Here is a 22,786-nt window from a genome sequence, read left to right on the forward strand (position 1 = left end):
ATACATATATATATATATACATATATATATATATGTATATATATATACATATATATATACATATATACATATATATGTATATGTATATATATATATATATAAGTAATTTGGACGATATAAAATTGTACGGCAAATCCCGGTTCTTTAGACCGGAGACGACGTGCGACGACAAACGTTAAACCTAAACGTAGTCTGGTCGCTCGTGGTGCGGTCTCTCATTTTGTGGCGATTCCTCCGGAGGCCTTTTCCTTGGCTTAGGTTCTCGAATCGAATTCTTTCTAGGGGAGCATTCGATCTGTGCTTTCCCGGGGGGCTGAAGCTGTTGTTCTATCTGTCCCGGGTTCCTCTTCGTAATCGTTCAATTGCTTTGCGTTGCGTTAAAAGATGGTATTTTTTTGACACCGATTTGTGTTGTGATGTTAGTTCTGTATTGTTGTTTTGCTGTTCTTCTCTTCTGGAATGTTCGTCGGGAAGGAAAGCAATTGCGTTTCTGCTGATGTTATGGTTTTTGGGTGGTTTTGTGGGTGTGGCACTCCTATCTGAGTTCGCTTGGTTTCCTTTAACTGTATGTTCCATCTTATTGTAATTATGCGTTGGATACGAAAGAAAAAGGGGGAATTGCCTTTTAGTTTTGTTTCGGCAGAATGATATCTCAATTGTAATTGGAAATGAGAAAAAAAATGCATTTTTGGTTTATCCTGCTCATTATATTGATATAATCATTAGAATACGAATTTGTATAGTGTTGAATCGTCAATTGCTGAGAAAAAAGTTAGCATTTTATTCTTAATTATTCCCCGTTAGTCTTGAAATAGCGTTTTATGGATTCCTCTTATGTATGAGACACTTCACCAATAAGACTTTAAGAAAACCAACTATAACTAAATGCATCTACTTCCCTTTCCTTAAATTTGCTATTCTGTGTGTTATTAGTTTATCCTGCTCTTTATAATGATTCAATGGTATATTTTGAGTGTCGAATCATCCATTACTTAGAAATGAAGTCAGCCTCTTATCCCTAATTTTTCATTGCTGGTCTTGAAATTACGTGCCATTGATTTTTTTTAGATGAGAACTAAACACATTTAGTTTTCTTTTCCTAAGTTCACTGTCATTTGTGTTATTGATTTATCTGTAGGTTAGATTTCTTAAACAAAGATTTTTTCACTTTCATGCTGTTGGTTTTCACATAATTTTTTTTTCTGCTCTTAGGATCTTTAAATTGGATTTATTGGTAGTTTTTGGTTGAATCGATGAATATACTACAAAAAGTTTTGACTAGGCATAGTTTCTTTGATTTTCACTATTTTATGGTTTTGTCTGTAGGGCTTGTTTCTTGTTGTCTCAGAAACCTCTTCCAGGTTCTCGTGGAGTAGGAGGTATGAACGGTGAATTGTTGTGGCGGTTCATGGATGTTCGGACAAGGCTCATTACACCAATTTGTCCTGACTATGCGGAGATGTTTGGAAGAATATTTTGAAGAAGGATGGCTGTGTAGTTACTGCTGGTTGGCCCCTGTATGATGCCTCTGATCCTACACTCAAGATTGCTAACAAGTACTTGCAGGACTTAGTGTTAATGAGGAAGTTGCTTCGGAAGCAAGTGTCTGGTCCTAAGAAGGCTAAAAAAGGGGCTACAATTCCTGCAACAGAAGAAAGCAAACTAACAGTAGGTCTTATATATGTGAATGAGCAATTTTATGGGTGGAAAGAAGAATGCTTGAGGATACTTCAAAGCAAATTTGACAGAGAGAGATGCTCTTTTGCACCTGATCAGGAGATACTTGAAGCATTAAAGCAGGGTGTCATTGGGCAGGATTCGAACTTTAAGCAAATCCAGAAGCTTTGTATGCCATTCCTGAAATTCAAGAAGGATGAAGCATTGTCTGTTGGTCCACAGGCTCTGGATTTGAAGCTCCCTTTTGGTGAAATTCAGGTTCTTCAGAAGAATTCTGACTTGATAAAGTGGCAATTGGGTCTTGAACATGTTGAAGTCTCTCTGCATCAGATGAAGTTGCAAGAAGTAAAGGTGGTTCATGTATCTCATTGCTAACTCAGAATCCCCCTTCACCTGGCAGTCCTGTTGCCATCTTTTTGAGCAAGTTAGATTATACCACAGTTACTACTGCAGAATTGGAGCCTAAAGAAGCACTTTGGAAACTTTTTGCTGGGAAAGACTGCTGCAGGTTTGCTATCTTCTTTCTTTGCAAACTCAAAGTTGTTGTGTATGTAGCTTAGATCGAGCTATTCATGTTATAAAGAATAAAATAACTTAGGTTCATTTGTGTTTTTTAAATAAGTCATGTAATGAATAAAGTTGTTATGCATTATTTATGTTCTTGCCAATGCTATTAGTGTATAGATACCATCTAGGTATTCTTTGTCACATTTTAGACCAAAACTTACCGAAGCTGTTTTTTTTTTTCTTGGCGAACTTCAAATATTTCTATTTCTGTTTTTATTTAGTGCTTGGTTTAAAACTTCTATTTATCAGTGTGAATATTGAAAATAAATATAAAAGCTACTGGTAGTTTCCTAAAAAATGACTTTGCTTTTTGAATTTTCAACTATTGTCAATAAATTCACATGAAAGAATAAGGATTGCCTTTTTTGGGTACCAAACATGTTTCGACAATTTGATAGAATGGTACATACCGGTCTATACCGATGTACAAACATATGGTATGTTGGTGCGTACCGATGGTTTGGCGAGGAGGAAAAGAGCAGCAACAGCGTACTTGGGAAGCAGGAGAATGACATTGTCAAAGTGGCAGCGGCGAGGAAGCATTGAAGTAGCAGTGGTGAAGCGGCAACAGCGAGGCAGCACCATCTTACGCGAGAAGAGAGCTTGTGTTCATGAGCCCTAATCTGTTTTTTTTAAATGCTGATTTGGAGAGGGCCCCACCATTTTTTATTTTTTATTGATTTAACTGGACTGCCTGAAATGAGGTGATCCGTGTATCGACCCATGCCTGTATTGGTCCATTCTGCCCGTACCATATTGATTTGGGCGGTATAACAAACATTGTGAAGGATACAAATCAAAGTAGAAAAGATAATTTTTCAATAATTTTCTAAGTTGGTGGAATAAATCAAGTAAATAAAACACAAGGAATACATCATTTTGTTTTTTCAGTTACAGTGCATTTAGATGGAAAGTGTATTCGACACATTCTGCATGACATTTGGTCATGTGCCGTTTACGTGCTTCTGTGAATTATTGTCTTTAATTGACTGAAGCCTTCACATTAACTTGGAAAACGAAGGCACTGTAATCAACTTCCTGTCCTTATTTGATTCATGCACTTGTTAACTGGCTTTATAACTATTTGCATCTTGTTTGTTCACTCTCTCAATATAAGGTTGCAGTGGATAAAAAAACTCCAAATAGATTTTCTACTGATGCAAACAGATTTCTGTGTAGTTTGTGACAAGGTTTGCAGTTTCGGTTACTGGACTTGTGCTGGTCCATGGCTGGACTGGTATGGATCTGATCCATTTCGGCATACCTTGTGTCGGTACTGGAATGTACCACAAACTGATTAGAGGAGGGAGAGGAGGGGACGAAGAAGGAAGAGAAAGCAGAGGAAGAATAAAGAGGAAGAAGAAGGAAAAGAGGAAGAAGGAAGAAAAAGATGGAAGAAGAGGAGGAGAAGAAGAAGGAAGAAAAGAAGAGGAAGAGTGGCAATGGAGGAAGAGTACCCCAAAACCATGTTGGCGGCGTGCAGTGGGCAACAGAGGGGCAGGCAGTGATGGATGGCAACGTTAAGCAGAGGAAGAGAGAGAAGTCGCGATCCCTAATTGCAACTCCATTCTCTTTAAACAGTTATATTTTCTTAATGGTTCAGACCGGACTGCCCTGGGCTTCGACCAGTAAATTTTGCCTGGTACAAAACCGAACCCAACCGGGCTAAATTGCCATCACTGGTTTGTGATTGAATTGGAAAGGATTTGCCAAAAATGTAGCTGTGACTCATTCTTTATGGTTGATGGGTATAGCATGTCTGTTGTGGATATATTTTAGGTTACTGAACCGCCGCAATTGTGGCATGAATCGTTCAAATTTCACTTAATGTGATAGGTGGTGCTAAATGATCTGAGAGTAGGAATTTTCTGAGATATGCCAATTTGTTGGTGCTTTTGTTGTCTTTTTTCATTTCTGATTTTGTTTTGGACACACAATCTTTGATTGAATTGTATCTATGAATGGGATATGTTTTAGAGCAGCTTCAGTAGATTGTGAAGCTTGATGCTTCAATTTTTGGTTTTCTCAAGGATAAAATGAAGTTCTTAACAGTATCTTTGGCAAATTTTAGAGTATTAGAACTAATGACCACTCTTATTTTAAGATGATTCTCCTGTAATCTTGTTGGATACTGAAGTACACTGGTGGGAGGAAGATGTGGAATGTTATTTGGAAATCTACTAACAAGTGTTCTAAAATGTTTTTCATGTGACCGAAGACATGATTGAGTCATTTGACTATGACTGAATTCTATACGGCTTCAAGATGCAGTATTATGATTAAATAACCGTGAATGTCGCTGTATATGCCAAATTGATTACAGCTTGTGTTGCAATGCATGCAGTTGAAGATATGCCATATTTGGATTATATTTTTTCCTCATTATATCTGTTACTGTTACTACTGTGGTTGTGATACGATTATGCTAATCTTTTAAGATAGTATCAGTTTACTTATCATTTTTTGCTTAGATAGGTTTGTAATGATTATAAACAACTTGTCATAGGTGACAAAATTCTTGATGTGACCAAAGCTTACTGTAACTAAAGGCTTTTGTCATGCAGGTGTGTGCAGTAGCAACTTTAATAAACTGGGTAGCTTACAGAATCTTGGGTTTTTTATTTTGAAAATCTCTTCCCATGGGTAATATTTGATACATAAAGGTGTTCAATGATAGTGATCTGTTGCTACATAATCATGGCATCATTGTTTGAGTTGGTATGCCAAAAAAGAATGGAAAAGAGTCATTCTGATGGTGCATATGTATTCACATGTGGATCTAAATATACCCTGCCGATATCTGATACTTTCACTTGTCACCGGTGTGTATAGATCAATTTTTTTGCTCATGTCTTTAAGTCTACCAAAGTGAATTTTCACAGTTTTCGACTGGATGGCTTCTCAGGAATACCTGTGTAGAGTTTTGCGCCCTCCATGTGCTCTGCGGCATCGACCTATATTTGTTTTACCTGTCTCAGTGATTCTCCATTTTCTCTGGATCTCTTTCTTAATTCACTACTTGAATTCCAAGCAGAAGCGATATCAATTGGGAGCTGACCACCATGCATGGTATGTTCTCCAAAGTTGTTGATTCATTTTTCTTTACTTGGATCTGTTAGCTTTGAAGCTTGGATTGTTATTGTAAGTTGACAGCATCAGTGCTGGTTGGGTATACAGATGGTGATCAATCCACAGGTAGCCTCTTGTAACGTTGGGCTCGCTGTAACTGAGTGTGAGAGATTGACGAATGTTGTGTCTTTGCAGCAAGCAATTTAGTTCTCATAACTTTTTGTGTTTCTCTTGATTTATTGTCTTTTTTATATAGATATCATCTGGTTCTAAATATTGCATTGACTGATCCATGCAGCTAAAGGAGAGCAGCCAAACAGATGTCACGAGGACGAGAAACATACAAGGTCGATCTTGACCGTCCAGTTAGATCCGACGATCCAGGTTGATAAACGGACTACTCTGGATTACTTGCCCTAATCATGCCTCCTCTTTGCAAGAGAGAGTTGCGTCCGACCCGATAGCTCATCGGATCGGGTTTAATTAGTTTATTTGTTGGGTTCCGTGGCTACCCGATAAGGCCATTTCCGAATCAAAACAATTAGATACGTTTCGAATGAATCAAACCACCACTTCCGCCGCACCACACCGTGATGCGTCGAGACGTTGATGCGCTCCTCTCCTCCCAGTATTTCATCGAACACCTTCGACCACATCGACAGGTGCATCCCCATACGATGGTGGAGTGCTCTCCCCTCTCCCCTTACCAACTCCCAAGCACCGGTGCTACCGGCGAAGGCCCTCCCTTCGGCTGCACGCAGCTCTCAACTGCGCTCCATTGTGGCCTTCATCCAGTCCGCCTCCGCCGTCGGCCACCTGTCCGAGGCCTTCGCTGCCTTCTCCGACCTCCGCCTCCGCTCCCCGGACGTGGCCCTTCTTCTGCGCCCTCTGTCGTCCCTCCTCTCGTGCTGCACCTCCCGCAGCGCCATTCCAGAGGGCCGGCAGCTCCACGCGCTCGTCCTCGCCCTCGGCTTCCAGGACCACGCCTTCCTGCTTCCCAAGCTCACCTCCTTCTACGCCGCAGGCGGTCTCCTCTCCGACGCCACCTCTTTAGCCGAAAGTTCGAGCAATAACCGTTCTTTGGCTTGGAACTTCCTCGTATCTGCGCATGCCCGCTGCCGGCGTTGGAAAGGTGCGATTTTTTCCTACAAGCAAATGGTTGAGAGGGGCGTCAGGGTGGGCAAGCATGCCTACTCGTCCGTTCTCCGCGCTTGCGGCGAGATGGGTGACCTGGGCTTAGGAAGGGAGATTCATGTTTGCATGGATGCTGCTGGGATAGAATTGGATTTGTGCGCTTGGAACTCTTTAGTGGCCATGTATGTGAAGTGCGGTGCACTGGACGCCGCGAGGAGCCTGTTTGATGGAATGCCTGAGAGAGATGTTATTACTTGGAACTCGATGATCTCGGCATATGCTTCGGTAGGAAGGTGGGAGGAGGCGTTTGAGTTGCTACAGTCGATGCTTGAGGGCCCAGGAGTGAACACCGTAACTTGGAATGCTATTGTTTCAGGGAATTTGCAGTTGGGTAACCATTGGGAAGTGCTAAGGTTGATCTCCCGGATGAGAATCAGTGGTTCAGCTGTGGATCATGTGACATTGGTCATTGGACTAAAGGCATGTTCTAAAGTTGAGTCTGTGAGGATTGGAAAGGAGATTCATGGAGTGGCAATTCGAATTCACTGCGACGGGATTGAAAATATTGTGAATACTTTGATCACAATGTACTCCAGGTGCAAGCACACAAGCTATGCATACATTCTGTTTAGAATTAATGCCATGCAGAGTCTGATTGCTTGGAATGCCATGATTTCAGGAGCTTTACATGCAGAAAAACCAGAGGAAGCCTATTTTCTTTTCCATAAGATGATCGGCTCTGGCATGCAACCCAACTTTGTTACAGTTATAACCATGCTTTCCTTGTGCACTCGTGTTATGAACTTCGAGCATGGACGAGAACTACATTGTTATATAACCAAGCAGGGATTTGAAGACCACCTGGCCCTTGGCAACTCTCTCATTGGTATCTACTCCAAATCAGGAAGAATGGCAACTGCCCAAAGGCTTTTCAACATTATGAGAGATTGTGATGTGGTCTCTTACACTTTGTTGATTGCAGGTTACGGAATGCAGGGGGAAGGAATCACTTCGTTGAAGCTATTCCAGCAGATGATTAGCAGTGAGATTGAACCAGACCATGTAACAATGGTAGCCATACTCTCAGCCTGTAGCCACTCGGGACTTGTGACTGAAGGACAGTTGTTGTTCAACCACATGATCAGTGTATATGGCATTGCACCTCGATTGGAACATTTCTCTTGCATAGTCGATTTATACTGTCGGGCAGGTCTCCTCAAGAAGGCAGAAGAGTTAATCAATCAAATGCCTTTTGAGCCAAGCATTGCAATGTTAGCTACCCTTGTTGGTGCTTCTCAGGTTCGTGGGAACAAAGAGATTGGCCAACGAGCTGTTAAGAAGCTTTTGGAGATGAAGTGGGGCAATCCCAGCCACTACAGTTAGTAGTAGTCATGTTTGCTTCAGCTGCATGTTGGCTGGAGCTTGGCAACACTATGGAAATCGGCAAGGCTCCCAATTGTTTATGGTCATGGCAGTGAAACTATTGAATCACTGTCCACATCATACTCCTATATTACTTTTTGGATTACTTGATCACACATAATATCCTGGATATACACATGGAGTGGGGAATTAGATTGTTATCATGTAACTGGGTGAAAGTAGATTTTGTGATAAACCAAAGAACATGTTTGTGCCTCCTTTATAGTTTTCTTTTGGGAAATTCATGGTTCATAATTGCAGTGATACATGTGCATGTGGATGGAACTGAAATACCAGAGAACATGCTGAATCTGATGAGAAATAAAGCCAGCAACCATGTTGGATGGACAAGGATTGAGTTGAGGTACTACAGGTTGAGTGCACTTGCCAGCTTCAATGGTTATCAAGGTTTAAATTGGTAATAAGATTATCTTCTATGACTTTCTCATTGTGCATCAATATGGGCTAGTTTGTAGTTTGGACAAAACCATCTCCTAAGGCTCTGCCCTTGATGAATCTCAAGTCTTTGTCATAGTCAACATACTTTTGTTTTTCTCTTGCAATTGTTGTTGTTTTGTTGTATAGACAATTGCTTTGGTATACAAAAGAGATGATACAGCCAAACATGGAGGGCAGTGTTGGATGGAAGTGTTTGGACAAACAGAAGCAATACTAACAGGATTTTATTGTGACATTGCATGAAACTATGATCTGTGTTCTCAAGTCTTATCATATGGAATCCAGGCCAAGAGAAAGGGCAACAATTGATTTCTCATTTGTTTTCAACCCTGAAATTGTATGGTCATTTCTGTGCCAACTACTGCGAGCAAGTATTTTTATGCACAATTGTATCAGGCAAAAAAAAAAAAAAAAATATATATATATATATATATATATATTATTTAACAATCGCTTTTTTTATTGGATCCTGTTGTTCTTTATCATTAGATAATGTATATTGGCTCAAGACACAATGTGTGTATATATATATATATATAAAGGCCAACTTAAACTCCAATGGCCGTGTGTGCTGCAATGCTTCAAGCCCAAACTCACGTCCCAAATCCATGGAAGAAAGCGCTCCTCCACCTCCCCCTCCTCGCCCAGTCACCACCACCTGCACCGTCAGAACCCGAAGCTTTAGAGGCATCTCCGCCTATCCACCACCACCACTCCCTCATCTCCTCCATCAAGGCGCTCTCCGCCCAGGGCCACCTCTCCGAGGCCTTCACTGCCTTCTCCCTTCTACGTCTCCGCTACCCCGCTTCCTCTCTCCTTGTCCTCCATTCTCTCTCATCCCTCATCTCATGCTCCTCTTCCCAGAAGGCCGCCCGTCAGGGCTTGCAGCTCCATGCCCTCACCCTCTCTTGTGGCTTGCATGACCACCCTTCTCTACTCCCCAGGCTAACCTCCCTCTACATCACGTTTGGCCTCCTCCCGGATGCCCACGCCCTCGTCTTTTCCTCGCACAGTTTGGAGGTTCTCCATTGGAACCTGTTGATCTCTGCGTACATGAAGGACGACCGCCCTTCCGATGCGCTCCTCGCCTATAGGCAGCTGGTTCAGATAGGCATCCAGCCTGATAGATTCACCTACCCGTCGGTTCTTAGGGCTTGTGGCGTCGTGCTCGACCTGGAGTTTGGGAAGGAAGTGCACAGGTCAATTAATGACAGCTGCATGGAGTGGAACATTTTTGTCCAGAACGCGTTGACCGCAATGTACGCAAAGTGTGGCGCCTTAGGTTTTGCGAGGAAGCTGTTTGACGAAATGCCGGAGCGAGATGTGGTGTCATGGAATACTATGGTGTCAGGGTATGCATCACGGGGAATGTGGGAGAAAGCATTCCAATTGTTCGAACAGATGAGAGCGGAGAACTCAGAGGTGAATAGCGTTACGTGGAACACAATCGTCGGTGGTCATTTGCAAAGGGGCAATCCCAGAGAAGCATTGAGATTGATCTCTGAGGTGACCATGCATGGGTCTGAGATTGACTTTGTGACGCTGGTCGTTGGTCTGAGTGCTTGTTCTCATGTTGGATCTTTAAAATTGGGGAAAGAGATTCATGGGTTTGCGACTCGTTGCTGCGGTGATGGGATTGAGAGCGTCCGCAATGCACTGATTACAATGTACTCTAGATGTAAAGACATGGAGCACGCTTGCCTTTTGTTTCAAAAGGCCAAAATGAGGAGTTTGGTCACATGGAATACAATGATTGCCGGCTTTGGCCTGTCAGACCAAGCAGAGGAAGCTTCTTTTGTAATTCGAGACATGGTACAATCAGGAGTTCAACCAAACTATGTAACCATCGTGACATACCTCGCCTTATGTACCCGTGTTGCAAACCTTCAGCATGGGCAAGAGTTGCACTGCTACATCACTAAACATGATTTCAAGGGATATCTATTACTCTGGAACTCCCTTATTGACATGTACTCAAAGTCAGGAAGAATCTTAGCTGCTAGAAGGGTCTTCGACTTGCTGACCAACCGTGATCAGGTGTCATACACTTCAATAATAGCAGGTTACGGAATACAAGGTGAGGGAACTGCTGCCTTGAAACTTTTTAATCAGATGATTGACAGTGGGATCAAACCTGACCACATAAATATGGTGGCAGTCCTCTCAGCTTGTAGCCACTCTGGACTTGTGTCCCAGGGTCATAAGCTCTTTAAAATGATGACTGACTCATATGGCATTGCGCCACAGATGGAGCACTACTCTTGCATGGTTGATCTACTTGCTCGAGCCGGTTTGGTTAAAAAGGCAGAGGAACTTCTTCATAAAGCTCCACTACCGCCGACAGCTGCAATGTGGGCAGCTCTTGTTGGGGCATGCCAGGTATATGAGAACACTGAGATTGGAGAAAGAGCTGCAAAGAAGCTCCTAGAGATGGGGACGGACAATCCTGGGCACTATGTGCTGATTGCTAACATGTATGCAGCTGCTGGATGTTGGGATGAGCTTGCAAAGGTGAGGACATTGATGAGGGACTCGGGTGTTAGAAAATCACCCGGTTTGGCTTGGGCTGATTTAGGGAATGGATTTCATCCTTTCCTAGTGGGGGATAGGTCGAACCCCCTGGCACCTGAGATATATGAGGTGTTGGATACATTAACTGGGCAAATGAGTGATCCTGGGTCAATAGAAAATTTGGATTTGGAATCTGTCGTTGACATTGTAGTGTGAGAGAGTAACAGGGTTCAGGTGAAATATCATCTCCTAGCTTCTTTAAGTGACCTGTCTATGTAGACTAGAGTCAAAGAATTCTTACAAGTACTCTCTGCCCAGGATTTCAAAATCAATGGTCGACATGGGCAATAGATCATGTGAGCATATGGACATATTGAACCTTAGGATTGCTCATTGGTATACTGACCGATAACAGACAACTCATCGCAGATTCACAAGCAGTGCAGTGAAAACTACCAGTTGGACTCAGTATTATCGAGTAAATTGCTGCAACTAATTCTCTTTGATTGAAGAACATAAATTTTTTTGTCAGCTGAGTGCTAGTCAATGGCTGATCCTAGAGTCTCTACAGTAGAAATGCAAACCAGTTACTCCCTCATAATCTGGTTCTAGTTATGTAAAAATGGCTAATCAATAATGCTTACTTGTCTGGCTCAAGCTGACACAACCTACAGAAATAGTGGCACTCAACATTGGATAGCCTCATCTTGCAGGGGTTCAGACTGAAGAGGTGGGAATTCAGTTATTCAGTGAATTTTGCTAGTCATTTATATCATGGTCTTGTGATTATTTCAAATATGTCATTATTTTACAGCAACGGATAGCCTTTTCATGGTCTTATATGTATGTCATGACATTATTGATTGATTGATGCTTATTCAGCCATTTTTACAGGACATGTTAAAGAAATTGACCACAGTTAGTGGAATGACAAGCAGAATTGGACTAAAAGCTTCTCAGTGTTTTGCTTTGAATTAAAAATGACGAAATAAGCCTTTGGATGTGACTAGCAAATGTAAAAGCTTGAAGAGAACCAAGGCACATGTTATTGGGCCAGCAAAGTCAAGGTGTTGATTGTTGAGACATGGACTATCTGATTGTTCTATAAGATTTTGCTAGGAATTTTTTTGTTTTGATGAGTTATTACGCTTTGGTACACACTGTTTTACCTCCTTTTTCATCTATGTTAATCATCATCTCAAATTGTCAACTTTTTACTAATTAATTGAAGTCTTGCTTGTTTTGATTGTCCAGGTATATTGACCTTCCTGCTATGAACAATTCTACCTCCAATGATGGTTCTGAGTCTCTAAACTGCTAGAGGTAATAAAAAACGTTTTCTTTGATGCTTTGCTTGTTGTCCAACTAGCATCAATTTTGTTTATTTATTTTCAAAATTTTACCATGGAATATTTCTACCCTGTAAAATACTTGTATCATTTTCAGTTTTCTCTCTTTTTTCAATTAAACAGAATCGATTTATTTTCTGAGATCGAATCAAATTAAAAGTCAATGTCATAGTATTTTTGGATTGACTTACACTTATTTTTTTTTCCCATGTAAAACTGTTTAAAACCAATGTAGCTGCACTTTAAGTACGTTCTTTTATTATAATCCATATCAAAATATCTTTAAACCGTTATTATGAAATATTTACATTAAATATTAATAGCTAAAATTAATAATTGAAATTGTATTTAATATGATTAAGTTGTTCTTAATAAATTAATAACTTGAGTAAATACACCACACCCATGAGTGCGACCGAGTGCCGTGCGCTCGCACGGATCACAATGCAGGAGTTGTGAACGACCCGATCATTAAGCAATCCCGCTTTAAGATCTGTGCAATAAAACGCGCCGTACGTCGTCACACTTCAACGATCGAGAGCCAACTGCTCCGGTCGAATGACAGCTGGTGATGACTTGTCATTACCACGCATCATGCTCGTGCTCTTCTTCCTCACTCCCCTGTGGATCCGCTAAGGTTTCGATCTCTGACCCGTCGGAACAATCTCCGCAGCATGCCGGATCGAGCTTCTCCTCACCGAGAGCTCCCCGTGGCAAGATTCGGTCAGGTTTTTGCCTCCCGGAGTGCTCGAGGTTTAGGGTTCGTACTTGCCAGCTATAAATTGCTCCGAGTAGCTCTCTGATGGCGGCCCAGCTAAGTGCTATCTCATCTCTTCTTTTCTTTGGCCGTTCTTTCGTTTCAGGGGCTTCATTTACGTATATTGTTCGATTGGATCTGCGGAACATCGCCAAGTTCTTTTCTTTATAGCTAAATCAGATTAATATATTTTTTGTTTGATAAGTTTCCTTTTTTCCGTTTATTTAGTCTTCTTGCAGATAATTAGCTTCGTCTGCGTTTGCGGGACACGAAGTACATATAGGAAAAGGTAACTCTGTCGATGGAGATAATGCAGTTTACTTGCTTTTCGTGGATAGAGGTTCAATTTCATTGTTGATTGTTAGCTGTAGCTTTCGACTTTGTTTTTGTCAACTTGTTCAATTTTCTGATGCGTGTGATGAGATCCCACCTGATCTTTTGGTTGATCTCTTTCCATGTTCGAGCAGTGAAATCTGTCTTAAAAATTTCTGAGACCAGAAGATTTGGATTGCTTTGATCCGTTCACTATCATGCTGGAGTAGTAGTTGTATGATTCATTTGAGTACCTAGAGATAAAGCTAGTTTTGTTTTGCATATCTCGAGGATTTCAGTGCATCAGCAGTATGTGCGGAATCTGTGTTCCGTGTGATTCAATGCCGATGCATTTGGTGTGGTGACCATTAATAACAACCCCGTCGTCTCCTCAATCACCCTGTGTAGTTGTTTCATGATCGAGGGTCTATGGGCTTGTTCACCTGAGGTGTTACTGCGGATTCATTGGTAAATAGTAAAGAGCTAGAGGACAAGGAGGTCACAAAATATAGATGGAAGACAGCAGGATCGAGATTGTAGGAAGCACAAAAGTGGTGAACCCACCACGTACCTACGTCGGAGATATGATAACTAACGTCGAGGGAGTGGTAAGCAACACAAGTGACCTGATGGACGTGATAAGCCATGAGGAAGTTGGTAAGCGGGATCGAGATTGTAGGAAGCACAAAAGTGGTGAACCCACCACGTACCTATGTCGGAGATATGATAGCCAACGTCAAGGGAGTGGTAAGCAGCACAAGTGACCTGGTGGACATGATAAGCCATGAGGAAGTTGGCATCGTAGATGGACACATCATAGGCCCAATTAAGGAAGGCACGTCTAGCTCGTAATAGATCGTTGCTCTTTTGTCGCTCTGCATTACATCAGCATCGATGCAGACATCGAGTATCTATTTTGTCGCTCTATATCTGCATCAGCATCGCTCGACAACTACGTCGCACTGACACAATTGTTGTGGCTCCTAACGGTACCGTTGTTTGTCACCATTGAAAACATAACTAAGATGTTGAAATTATTTTTTTGTCCATTATTTTCATGTTTCCGTCGGTAAAAGCAATAATGTTATAGAAAATAAAGTTAGATACTTGGAGGTTTACCAAAACCATAATTTAGTGGGGATTTAATGGAGTTATTGGACACTACTACTCAAATGTGAGGAGATGCTTGAAATTTTGAACATGCTACTATGTTAGGGCCTCTAATCGAGTTAAAGTTATGAGTTGAAATATAGAAACAGTTGAAGAAGAGTGCATTTGCTAGTTTTCATGAATCATGGTTTTGGTTTTGTCATGTCTTTCGAGGAAAGATAAGAAATATAGAAATGGTTGAAGAAGAGAGCATATGCTAGTTTTCATGAATCATGCAACACACTTGTGAATCATGCATTGCAGGCTTTCACTTTGTATCCACCTAACAAGTTAAAAGACAATTTTTATATTCATCATATCTTTTAGATGATAACCAATATCCACAACAAGATAATGCTTTCTAAAGACAATGATTTGATCCTAGAAATTAGAACAAAACCATTAGAGTCAAACTTGATTTTCCAAAGGCATATATATGATAGGATGGCTTAGGCTTTTAAGATCTCTTCAATAGGTGGGTTGGGTTAGTAGGAGCCCATTTCTTAATAGGATGTAGCCGAAAGTGAGAGAAAATGATTTCGGATTCACAACACTCTTTGTGTCGCACACAATACTTTCAACATACACATGACATTTCTTACTCCTAAGTTCATGAATCTTATATTGGGTGAAAGCAAAATTATCTTCAAAAATTTCCTAAAAAATTCATATTTCAAGAAATTTAAAGATCACATCAACCAATCGAGATTATTAGAAATCACAACAAATGAATAAGGTGAGTTAATTTTAACTAATTATATCTCGCCTGTTCATATTCCATCCGAAAACTCCGAAGAAGTGAATTACTAGCTCAACATTATCTTGAACTGTCAATAATTTTCAATTATGCAATTGAGCTATAACATTGATCAGGTATGAATTCTTCTTTATGCTTAGAAAATGAAACTAGAAGAAGAAATAGTTAAAACACAGCTTTGTTTGTGCCATATAAATAAATGGATATGAATTATTGACAAACTATACTTGCCAACAGTCTATGGGACAAAGAAACGAAGAAGTTGCAACTTGTTACTGGTGGAAGACTATGACTTCTTAATGTAAAGGTATGGATTTCAGTACTCTTAATTTTACAGGCAGCCAAGAGTCCTTCATGTATGCTATATATTTTGATATGGTTCCAATTACAAGTGTAATATTAGTTTATTTGCATTTGATATAGATTTGGAAGAGTGAATTTGGACAAGAGATTTTGTTTAGAAAACTTTGGTTAAATGTATCAGGTCTTATAAATTATATGTCGAGATAAACTCATTGGATACTAACTAAACTCACAAAAGCATCACGGAATAAATCAAAACTAATATCGATGGAACAACTTATGATTAAGTTAAATAGAAATATATTACTATATTTGTTTTAGATATACTTTGAGAATAGTAAATCTAAATAAAATATTTTGCTTTTCAAATTATGGTTCAATGGATCATCTCTCACACATCATACTTCAAATATGCTCAATAAATACTTGTAAATAATACTAAACCCAAAACTAGTAAGGAGCAAATCTCATGCAATCATAGAGGTTCTATTTAATGGCCTCTCTTGACACCATTACTCCAGGTTAGTGCTACTTCCGAAAGTCCTGATATTATTATAATCGTCAACCTTCTATCATCAATATTCTTTTCATCAGGTCCATCACAAATGGCTTCTAAGCTCTCTGTTCTCATCGTTGGTCTCCTGGTTTTATCTCTTGTCATGCTTGTGGCATCCACTGGTATATATTAGAATCATTTCCGTCTCATTATTTGAATTCAATGTAAACATTGTTGATGATTCTCTAACTTCTTCTTATTGCTACTTAAATATTATGTTTACTTACAGAAAACCCAATTAAGGAGCCAAAAGCAACCTGCGTATCTATCGGGGTGCCATGCAAGTCGGATGGTGATTGTTTCGGGCCATGCGGACGCTTTGGTTCTCTTTCGACATGCAAACCTGATGGATGTTGTTGCTTTACATCATAACGTTTGTTAGAGGTTTGGAATGCCTCTTTGTCAACCGGCATAATAATAAGAATAATAATAATAATGTCATAGATATGTGATCATTTTGTTTGCTTTGGCTTTGGCTTTGTCTCGTTGAAATAATGATGAGGAGGAAGATTATGTAACATGGATAAAAACATTATATTTTTCTCTAAAATATCTTCTTGTTCTTTGGAGTAAATTCTGTTAGGATCATGAGCGGCACTAAGAGGGGGGTGAATTAGTCCAGCGAAAATTTTTCGTAATTTCAGAAAATTATTCGTTTCATTTAAAACCGATTCCGATGAAAATTGTTTCGATTCAATCTGTTTGAAAGAGAAGTTGAACTTGAAAGCTTTCAAAAGAGGATTATGAAGATTTGCAGAAACTATTTGAAGGTGATGATTCTTGATTTTCAAAAGTTGTATGAGCACATAATTATTATTGTAGCCAAAATAATTTACTTTCTAAAGTAAAAATAATTTGTTTCGATCATTTTTTATTGTTTTATTAGAATTTTAGTCATATAAAATGCTTAATAAATCCAGATATAACTATCACTATGAGGAAAAGACTTAATGGAAACAAAGAGATTCACATGATATATATATATATATATATATATATATATATATATATATATATATATATATATATATATATAGAGGCATCCGGCCTGATAGATTCAACTACCCGTACGTTCTTAAGGCTTGTGGCGACGTGCTTGACCTGGGGTTTGGGAAGGAAGTGCACAGGTCAATTAATGACAGCTGCATGGAGTGGAACATTTTTGTCCAGAACGCGTTGATCGCAATGTATTCAAAGTGTGGCGCCTTAGGTTTTGCGAGGAAGCTGTTTGACGAAATGCCGGAGCGAGATGTGGTGTCATGGAATACTATTGTGTTAGGGTATCCATATCGGCTAATGTGGGAGAAAGCATTCCAATTGTTCGAGCAGATGAGAGCGGAGAACTCAGAGGTGAATAGCGTTATGTGGAACACAATCGTCGGTGGTCATTTGCAAAGGGGCAATCCTAGAGAAGCATTGAGATTGATCTCTGAGGTGACCACGCATGGGTTTGAGGCTGGCTTTGTGATGCTGGTCATCAGTCTGAGTACTTGGTTCTCATGTTGGATTTTTACAATTGGGGAAAGAGATTCATGGGTTTCCTTCTCGTTGCTGCAGTGATGGGATTGAGAGCGGCCGCAATGCATTCATTACAATGTACTTGAAATGTAAAGACATGGAGCATGCTTGCCTTTTGTTTCAAATGGCTAAAATGAGGAGTTTGGTCGCATGGAATACAATGATTGCCGGCTTTCACCTGTCAGACCAAGCAGAGGAAGCTTCTTTCATTTTCTGAGACATGGTGCACTCAGGAGAACCTCCATACCTCGCCTTATGTGCCTGTGTTACAAACCTTCAGCATGGGCGGGAGTTGCACTGCTACATTATTAAACATGATTTCAAGGGATTCCTATTACTCTGGAACTCCCTTATTGACAAGTCGTGAAGAATCTTACTTGCCAGAAGGGTCTTCGACTTGCTGACCAACCGTGATCAGGTGTCATACACTTCAATGATAGCAGGTAATGGAATTCAAGGTGAGGGAACTGTTTCCTTGAAACTTTTTAATCAGATGATTGACAGTGGGATCAAACCTGACCACATAAACATGGTGGCGGTCCTCTCAGCTTGTAGCCACTCTGGGACTTGTGTCCCAGGGTCATAAGCTCTTTAAAACGATGATTGACTCATATGGCATTGCGCCACAGATGGAGCACTACTCTTGCATGGTTGATCTATTTGCTCGAGCTTGTTTGGTTAAAAAGGCAGAGGAACTTCTTCATAAAGCTCCACTACTGCCGACAGCTGCAATGTGGGCAGCTCTTGTTGGGGCATGCCAGGTATATGAGAACACTGAGATTGGAGAAAGAGCTGCAAAGAAGCTCCAAGAGATGGGGACGGACAATTCTGGGCACTATGTGCTGATTGCTAACTTGTATGCAGCTGCTGGATGTTGGGATGATCTTGCAAAGGTGAGGACAATGATAAGGGAGGGACTTCTGTGTTAGAAAGTCACCCGTTTTGGCTCAGACCAATTGAGGGAATGGATTTCATCCTTTCCTAGTGGGGGATAGATCTATGAGGTGTTGGATATATTAAATGGGCAAATGAGTGATCCTGGGTCAATTGAAAATTTGGATTTGGGATTTGCTGAGGACATTGAAGGGTGAGAGAGAAACAGGGTTCAGGTGAAATATCATCCCCTAGCTTCTTTAAGTAACCTGTCTATGGAGATAGAGTTGAAGAATTCTTACAATTACTCTCTGTCCAAGAATTCAAAATCAATGGTCAACATGGGCAATACATAATGTGAGCATGTGCACATATTGAACCTTAGGATTGCTCATTGGCATACTGACCAATAATAGACAACTCATCACAGATTCACAAGCAGTGCAGTGAAAAGTACCAGTTGGACTCAATATAATCGAATAAATTGCTGCAAATAATTCTCTTTGATTAGAGAACATAAATTTGTTTGTCAGCTGAGTGCTACTTAATGGCTGATCTGAGAGTCTCTACAGTAGAAATGCAAAGCATTTACTCCCTCATAATCTGGTTCTGGTTATGTAAAAATTGCTAATCAATAATGCTTACTTGTTTGGCTCAAGCTGACACAATCTACAGAAATAGTGGCACTCAAACAATGGATAGCTTCATCTTGCAGGGGTCCATACTGAAGAGGTGGGAGTTCAAATATTCAGTGAATTGTGCTAGTCATTTATATCATGATCTTGTGATTATTTCAAATTTGTCATTGTTTACGGCAACGGATAGCCTCATCATGGTCTTATATGAAGTGTCATGGCAATATTGATTGATTAATGTTTATTCTGCCATTTTTACTGGACATGTTAAAGAAATTGGCCACAGTTAGTGGAATGACAAGCAGAATTGGACTAAAAGCTTCTCAGTATTTTGCTTTGAATTAAAAATGATGAAATAAGCCGCTATGAACACTTCTACCTCCAATGATGGAACTGAGTCCCTAAACCACTAGAGGTAACCAAAAATGCTTTCTTTGATGCTTTGCTTATTGTCCAACTAGCATCAATTTTGTTTATTTATTTTCAAATTTTTACCATAGAACATTTCTACTTTGTAATAGACTTATTTTATCATTTCCAGTTTTCTCTCTTTTTTTCAATTAAACAGAATTAATTTATTTTTTTGAGTTTGAATCAAATTAAAATCAATGTCATAATATTTTTGGATTGACTAACACTTTTTTTTTTTCTGGTGTAACACTGTTTAAAACCACTGTAGCTGCACCTTAAGATCTATAATCTCTAAACTAAACTGATAATGTAATGTAACCTATTGAGTCCCTAGTTGGTCCTATATATTTATAGGCATAAGCGGAGGGGTATAGGATAAGTAACTATGAGACTCCCTCCCATCAAAATCATCTCCTAAGAAATCCTATTATAATTATATATTCTTTCTATTGGTCAATAATCGTAATCAGAATCCAATCAGGTCTGTAATATATCTTACTCAATTAAACAGGATCATATAATCTAACAGGCTTAGGTTAGTGCTATCTCATCTCTTCTTTTCTTTGCTTTGTGTTCTTCGACCATTCTTATGTTTTAGGGGCTTCATTTATGTGTATTGTTCGATTAGAGCTGCGGAACATCGCTTTGTCTCTTGTTAGATAGATTTCCTTTTCTTCGTTTATTCAGTCTTCTGGCAGGTAATTAGCTTCATTTGAGTAGCTAGAGATAAGCTAGTTTTGTTTTGCATATTGAGAATGACTTGTCACTAAGATTCTGTTAGTTTCACTGAACCTCACCATGTGCATGGTAGAATAAAGGTAATTGTTCAAAATTGTCTTCTACGTATACAATGTTCATATGGTGGTTGTTGTTATTATTATTACTTTATAATGTTCATGTGATTATTACCCACCTGAAGCAGCATAACATTTGGCCACCCTTTGAAGTGTTTGGAAGATTTTGCTTGTGAATGGGTAAATTTTTAATTGTGGTTGATAATATTGATCCTTGCTGGGTTGATCTTTTCCAATTATATCTTTTATGGTGATTATATTAACTCGTTGGACCTTCTGCTTCCCTGAATGCTTTAAATTGCTTTGGTGCCATGATCATGAAGGTGGACTTTATAGATTGGCGGACTGGACTATTCTAAGTTTGTTCATGTGTTCAAGTTACATAGTTGGAGATGGGATCTTATATTTTACAAGTTACATGCATTTGTGAAGTTTGGACAAAAACTCGAGCTTCCTTATCATGGACCTTAGATCAGTTTTGAGTATCTCGAGGATTTCTAAGTTATAGTTGCAATTTGGTGGAGCTTAAGTGAAATTGCTAGGCTTAGTCTTTTTAGAAGGACAGCGCTTCTCCACCATAGCATGGCAGAGGTACATTTGCAAGTTCTACATACTCTTCAATCTTGGGTTTTCAGAACCTTCCTTCATTCTCACACTTGTGTTCCTACTATGTGCCTCCTTGCAGAAGAGGGAGTCGGGCACTCTGCGCCAAGGAAGAAATAGAGACCATCGGTTATGTCTTCTTTTACTGTATTCCAGTATTCACTATGCAAGTTTTTTCAATGAGGCCAAGAATAGTGGGTAAGCAAAGAAGGTCAACTGCTTCACAAAGGCTAGTGTCTCTTGATTCTGTTGAGCACTCTTCTTCTAGCGCTTTTTCATGTTGCCCTGATTACCTACCTATGTCTTGTATATTATTGTCAGTGATCAACAAAAGGTTGCTCCGAAGGCTCATGAGTAGGGCAAGAGCATATTGCTACTGCTATTGTTGTTGCTATAGTTTTGACGATGATGGCGCTCTAGGCAAACAGCTCTGATACCATGATAAAAAGAATAGAAGATAAGAAGCTTTATTGAAGTAACTTTAGCTTGAATGCATTAGCATGTCCCTCTCCTATTTATAGGGATTAGGAGGGAAAATTTTTCTCAATAGAATAGAGGATTTTCCTCAATAGAATAGATAAGATTTCCTCGTATAGTTGAGGAAATCTTATCTTCTATCAATTCTGAGCATCAAGTTTTGCACTGTGATTGTCGTACTTATATCGGTCTACTTTTCGGTGGCAGATCTAATGGCTCTGCGAGCCGTAGAGGAAAGAGAGATGCAAGAGATGCCCTGTGATGATTGTTACTATGACACAGCTTCACTCGTGGTCAATTATAGCCATCGTGATGCCAGGAGGAGCTCTGATGTCTCTACAATCCGAGAGTCAATTATCTTTTCACACAATGATTGAGGAAAACATCTCTGGTTCAGGTGCCCCTTGTATTGGTTCACCCTATGGTTCTTCTCCAACACCTGCGAAGCTCATACTTTATCTTTGAGAAAGCCGTAGATACTAGAAAGCAACTGCAAGTGCACCCACCTCTTTTACATTTATGCTTTAATTATAAAGTTAGTGAAATCAGCTTTAGGCTGATAGACTTTTGACAATTTTGATCAGTGTTACATGAGCCTTTGCAGAATTGTAAATGATTTTGCAGGTATTGCAAATTGATAGGAATAATCTTGTCCCATACCGGTTCATCTGTCGCGAAAACATATACCTAAGGAGGACTCTTGAGTCATTATTTCTCTGATGATGCCTTGTCATAATTGCCCTGCACTAATGGTTGGCGGCATGGTGCAGCCTCAATAATCCATCATGTTAGATAAGGGACGAGAAGAACATTCCCTACTTATACGAAAGAAGGGCGATAGTCGCGGTAATCCTTCGGGCATAGCTCGTCGGCAAGTCGCCCGTCTTAACTATCTCGCCTTATCAAAATCAAAGGACGAGAGAATAGAAAAAGATGTTTGATATAATGATCTGTCAGTTAACCTGATCTTCTCTTCGATCAACTAGTATGAAGGTCAATCGACCCGGCCAAGTACCCACATATAAAAGCCACCCATAGTTCACGCTAATGGAGGGGGCTCGACACTCATGCCACCATGCAGCTTATATCATTCTCTCTCTCTCTCCTTCTCTGTCTTGCACTAACTTAAGTATCAGAGAAGTCGAGTTAGAAAACCCCCCGACATTGACCTGTTGTGCAAGACCGTTGGCACCCAGGGGACGATTCCGCTAGAAGATGACTCGATGACCGAGAGAGGACCATGCTTAAGAAGACCCCAATCCCTTTACTGACCTCTCCACTCCAAGGCCAGAGCCTCTTGCACCGGTTCATCATGTCAGCATGGAGGAGACATGAGGATGGATCTACATCTTCGACGGTGAATCAACCAGGCCGACTCACCGATCGATGATATTCATGACACCATCATAAATAAAATATTTTATTTTTAAAATTATGATTCAATGAATCATCT

General features: G+C 40.0%; 2 protein-coding genes and 1 pseudogene across 10 annotated transcripts; all 3 read left to right on the plus strand.

The window, feature by feature from the left end:
- Nucleotides 1-156: 156 nt before the first annotated feature.
- Nucleotides 157-8,592, plus strand: LOC135597534 (pentatricopeptide repeat-containing protein At1g71490-like). 2 transcript variants are annotated; one of them, XM_065090590.1, is made up of 5 exons: nt 157-387; nt 1,327-2,185; nt 4,809-5,313; nt 5,612-7,333; nt 7,430-8,592. In XM_065090590.1, exons 4-5 carry the CDS (start codon nt 5,923-5,925, stop codon nt 7,828-7,830), a joined length of 1,812 nt encoding a protein of 603 aa, XP_064946662.1. In that variant the 5' UTR covers nt 157-387; nt 1,327-2,185; nt 4,809-5,313; nt 5,612-5,922; the 3' UTR covers nt 7,831-8,592. The 2 variants fall into 2 exon arrangements, with proteins under 2 accessions (XP_064946662.1, XP_064946663.1); XM_065090591.1 differs by lacking the exon at nt 7,430-8,592 and having other exon boundaries at nt 5,612-7,043; nt 7,127-7,263.
- Nucleotides 8,593-8,871: 279 nt separating this feature from the next.
- LOC108951655 (pentatricopeptide repeat-containing protein At1g71490-like) lies at nt 8,872-16,477 on the plus strand. Of its 8 annotated transcripts, none has more exons than XM_065090586.1 (8): nt 8,872-11,569; nt 11,734-11,906; nt 12,094-12,162; nt 12,862-13,006; nt 13,174-13,234; nt 15,401-15,470; nt 16,061-16,144; nt 16,252-16,477. In XM_065090586.1, exon 1 carries the CDS (start codon nt 8,887-8,889, stop codon nt 11,053-11,055), a length of 2,169 nt encoding a protein of 722 aa, XP_064946658.1. In that variant the 5' UTR covers nt 8,872-8,886; the 3' UTR covers nt 11,056-11,569; nt 11,734-11,906; nt 12,094-12,162; nt 12,862-13,006; nt 13,174-13,234; nt 15,401-15,470; nt 16,061-16,144; nt 16,252-16,477. The 8 variants fall into 8 exon arrangements, with proteins under 8 accessions (XP_064946658.1, XP_064946657.1, XP_064946656.1 ...); XM_065090585.1 differs by having other exon boundaries at nt 12,862-13,001; XM_065090584.1 differs by having other exon boundaries at nt 11,722-11,906; nt 12,862-13,234.
- A 580-nt stretch (nt 16,478-17,057) lies between these two features.
- Nucleotides 17,058-21,955, plus strand: LOC135596482 (pentatricopeptide repeat-containing protein At1g71490-like; annotated as a pseudogene).
- Nucleotides 21,956-22,786: the final 831 nt, after the last annotated feature.

The sequence above is a fragment of the Musa acuminata genome, chromosome BXJ1-11 (assembly GCF_036884655.1).
Source record: "Musa acuminata AAA Group cultivar baxijiao chromosome BXJ1-11, Cavendish_Baxijiao_AAA, whole genome shotgun sequence".
NCBI classification, from domain to species: domain Eukaryota; kingdom Viridiplantae; phylum Streptophyta; class Magnoliopsida; order Zingiberales; family Musaceae; genus Musa; species Musa acuminata.

Excerpts from the sequence above, each read along its gene's own strand:
- LOC135597534 (XM_065090590.1), top strand. The coding sequence starts at position 5,923 with ATGCGCTCCTCTCCTCCCAGTATTTCATCGAACACCTTCGACCACATC. Across the intron at positions 7,334-7,429 it reads CCTTGGCAACTCTCTCATTG|GTTACGGAATGCAGGGGGAA; the intron begins GTATCTACTCCA and ends TGTTGATTGCAG.
- LOC108951655 (XM_065090584.1), top strand. The coding sequence starts at position 8,887 with ATGGCCGTGTGTGCTGCAATGCTTCAAGCCCAAACTCACGTCCCAAAT.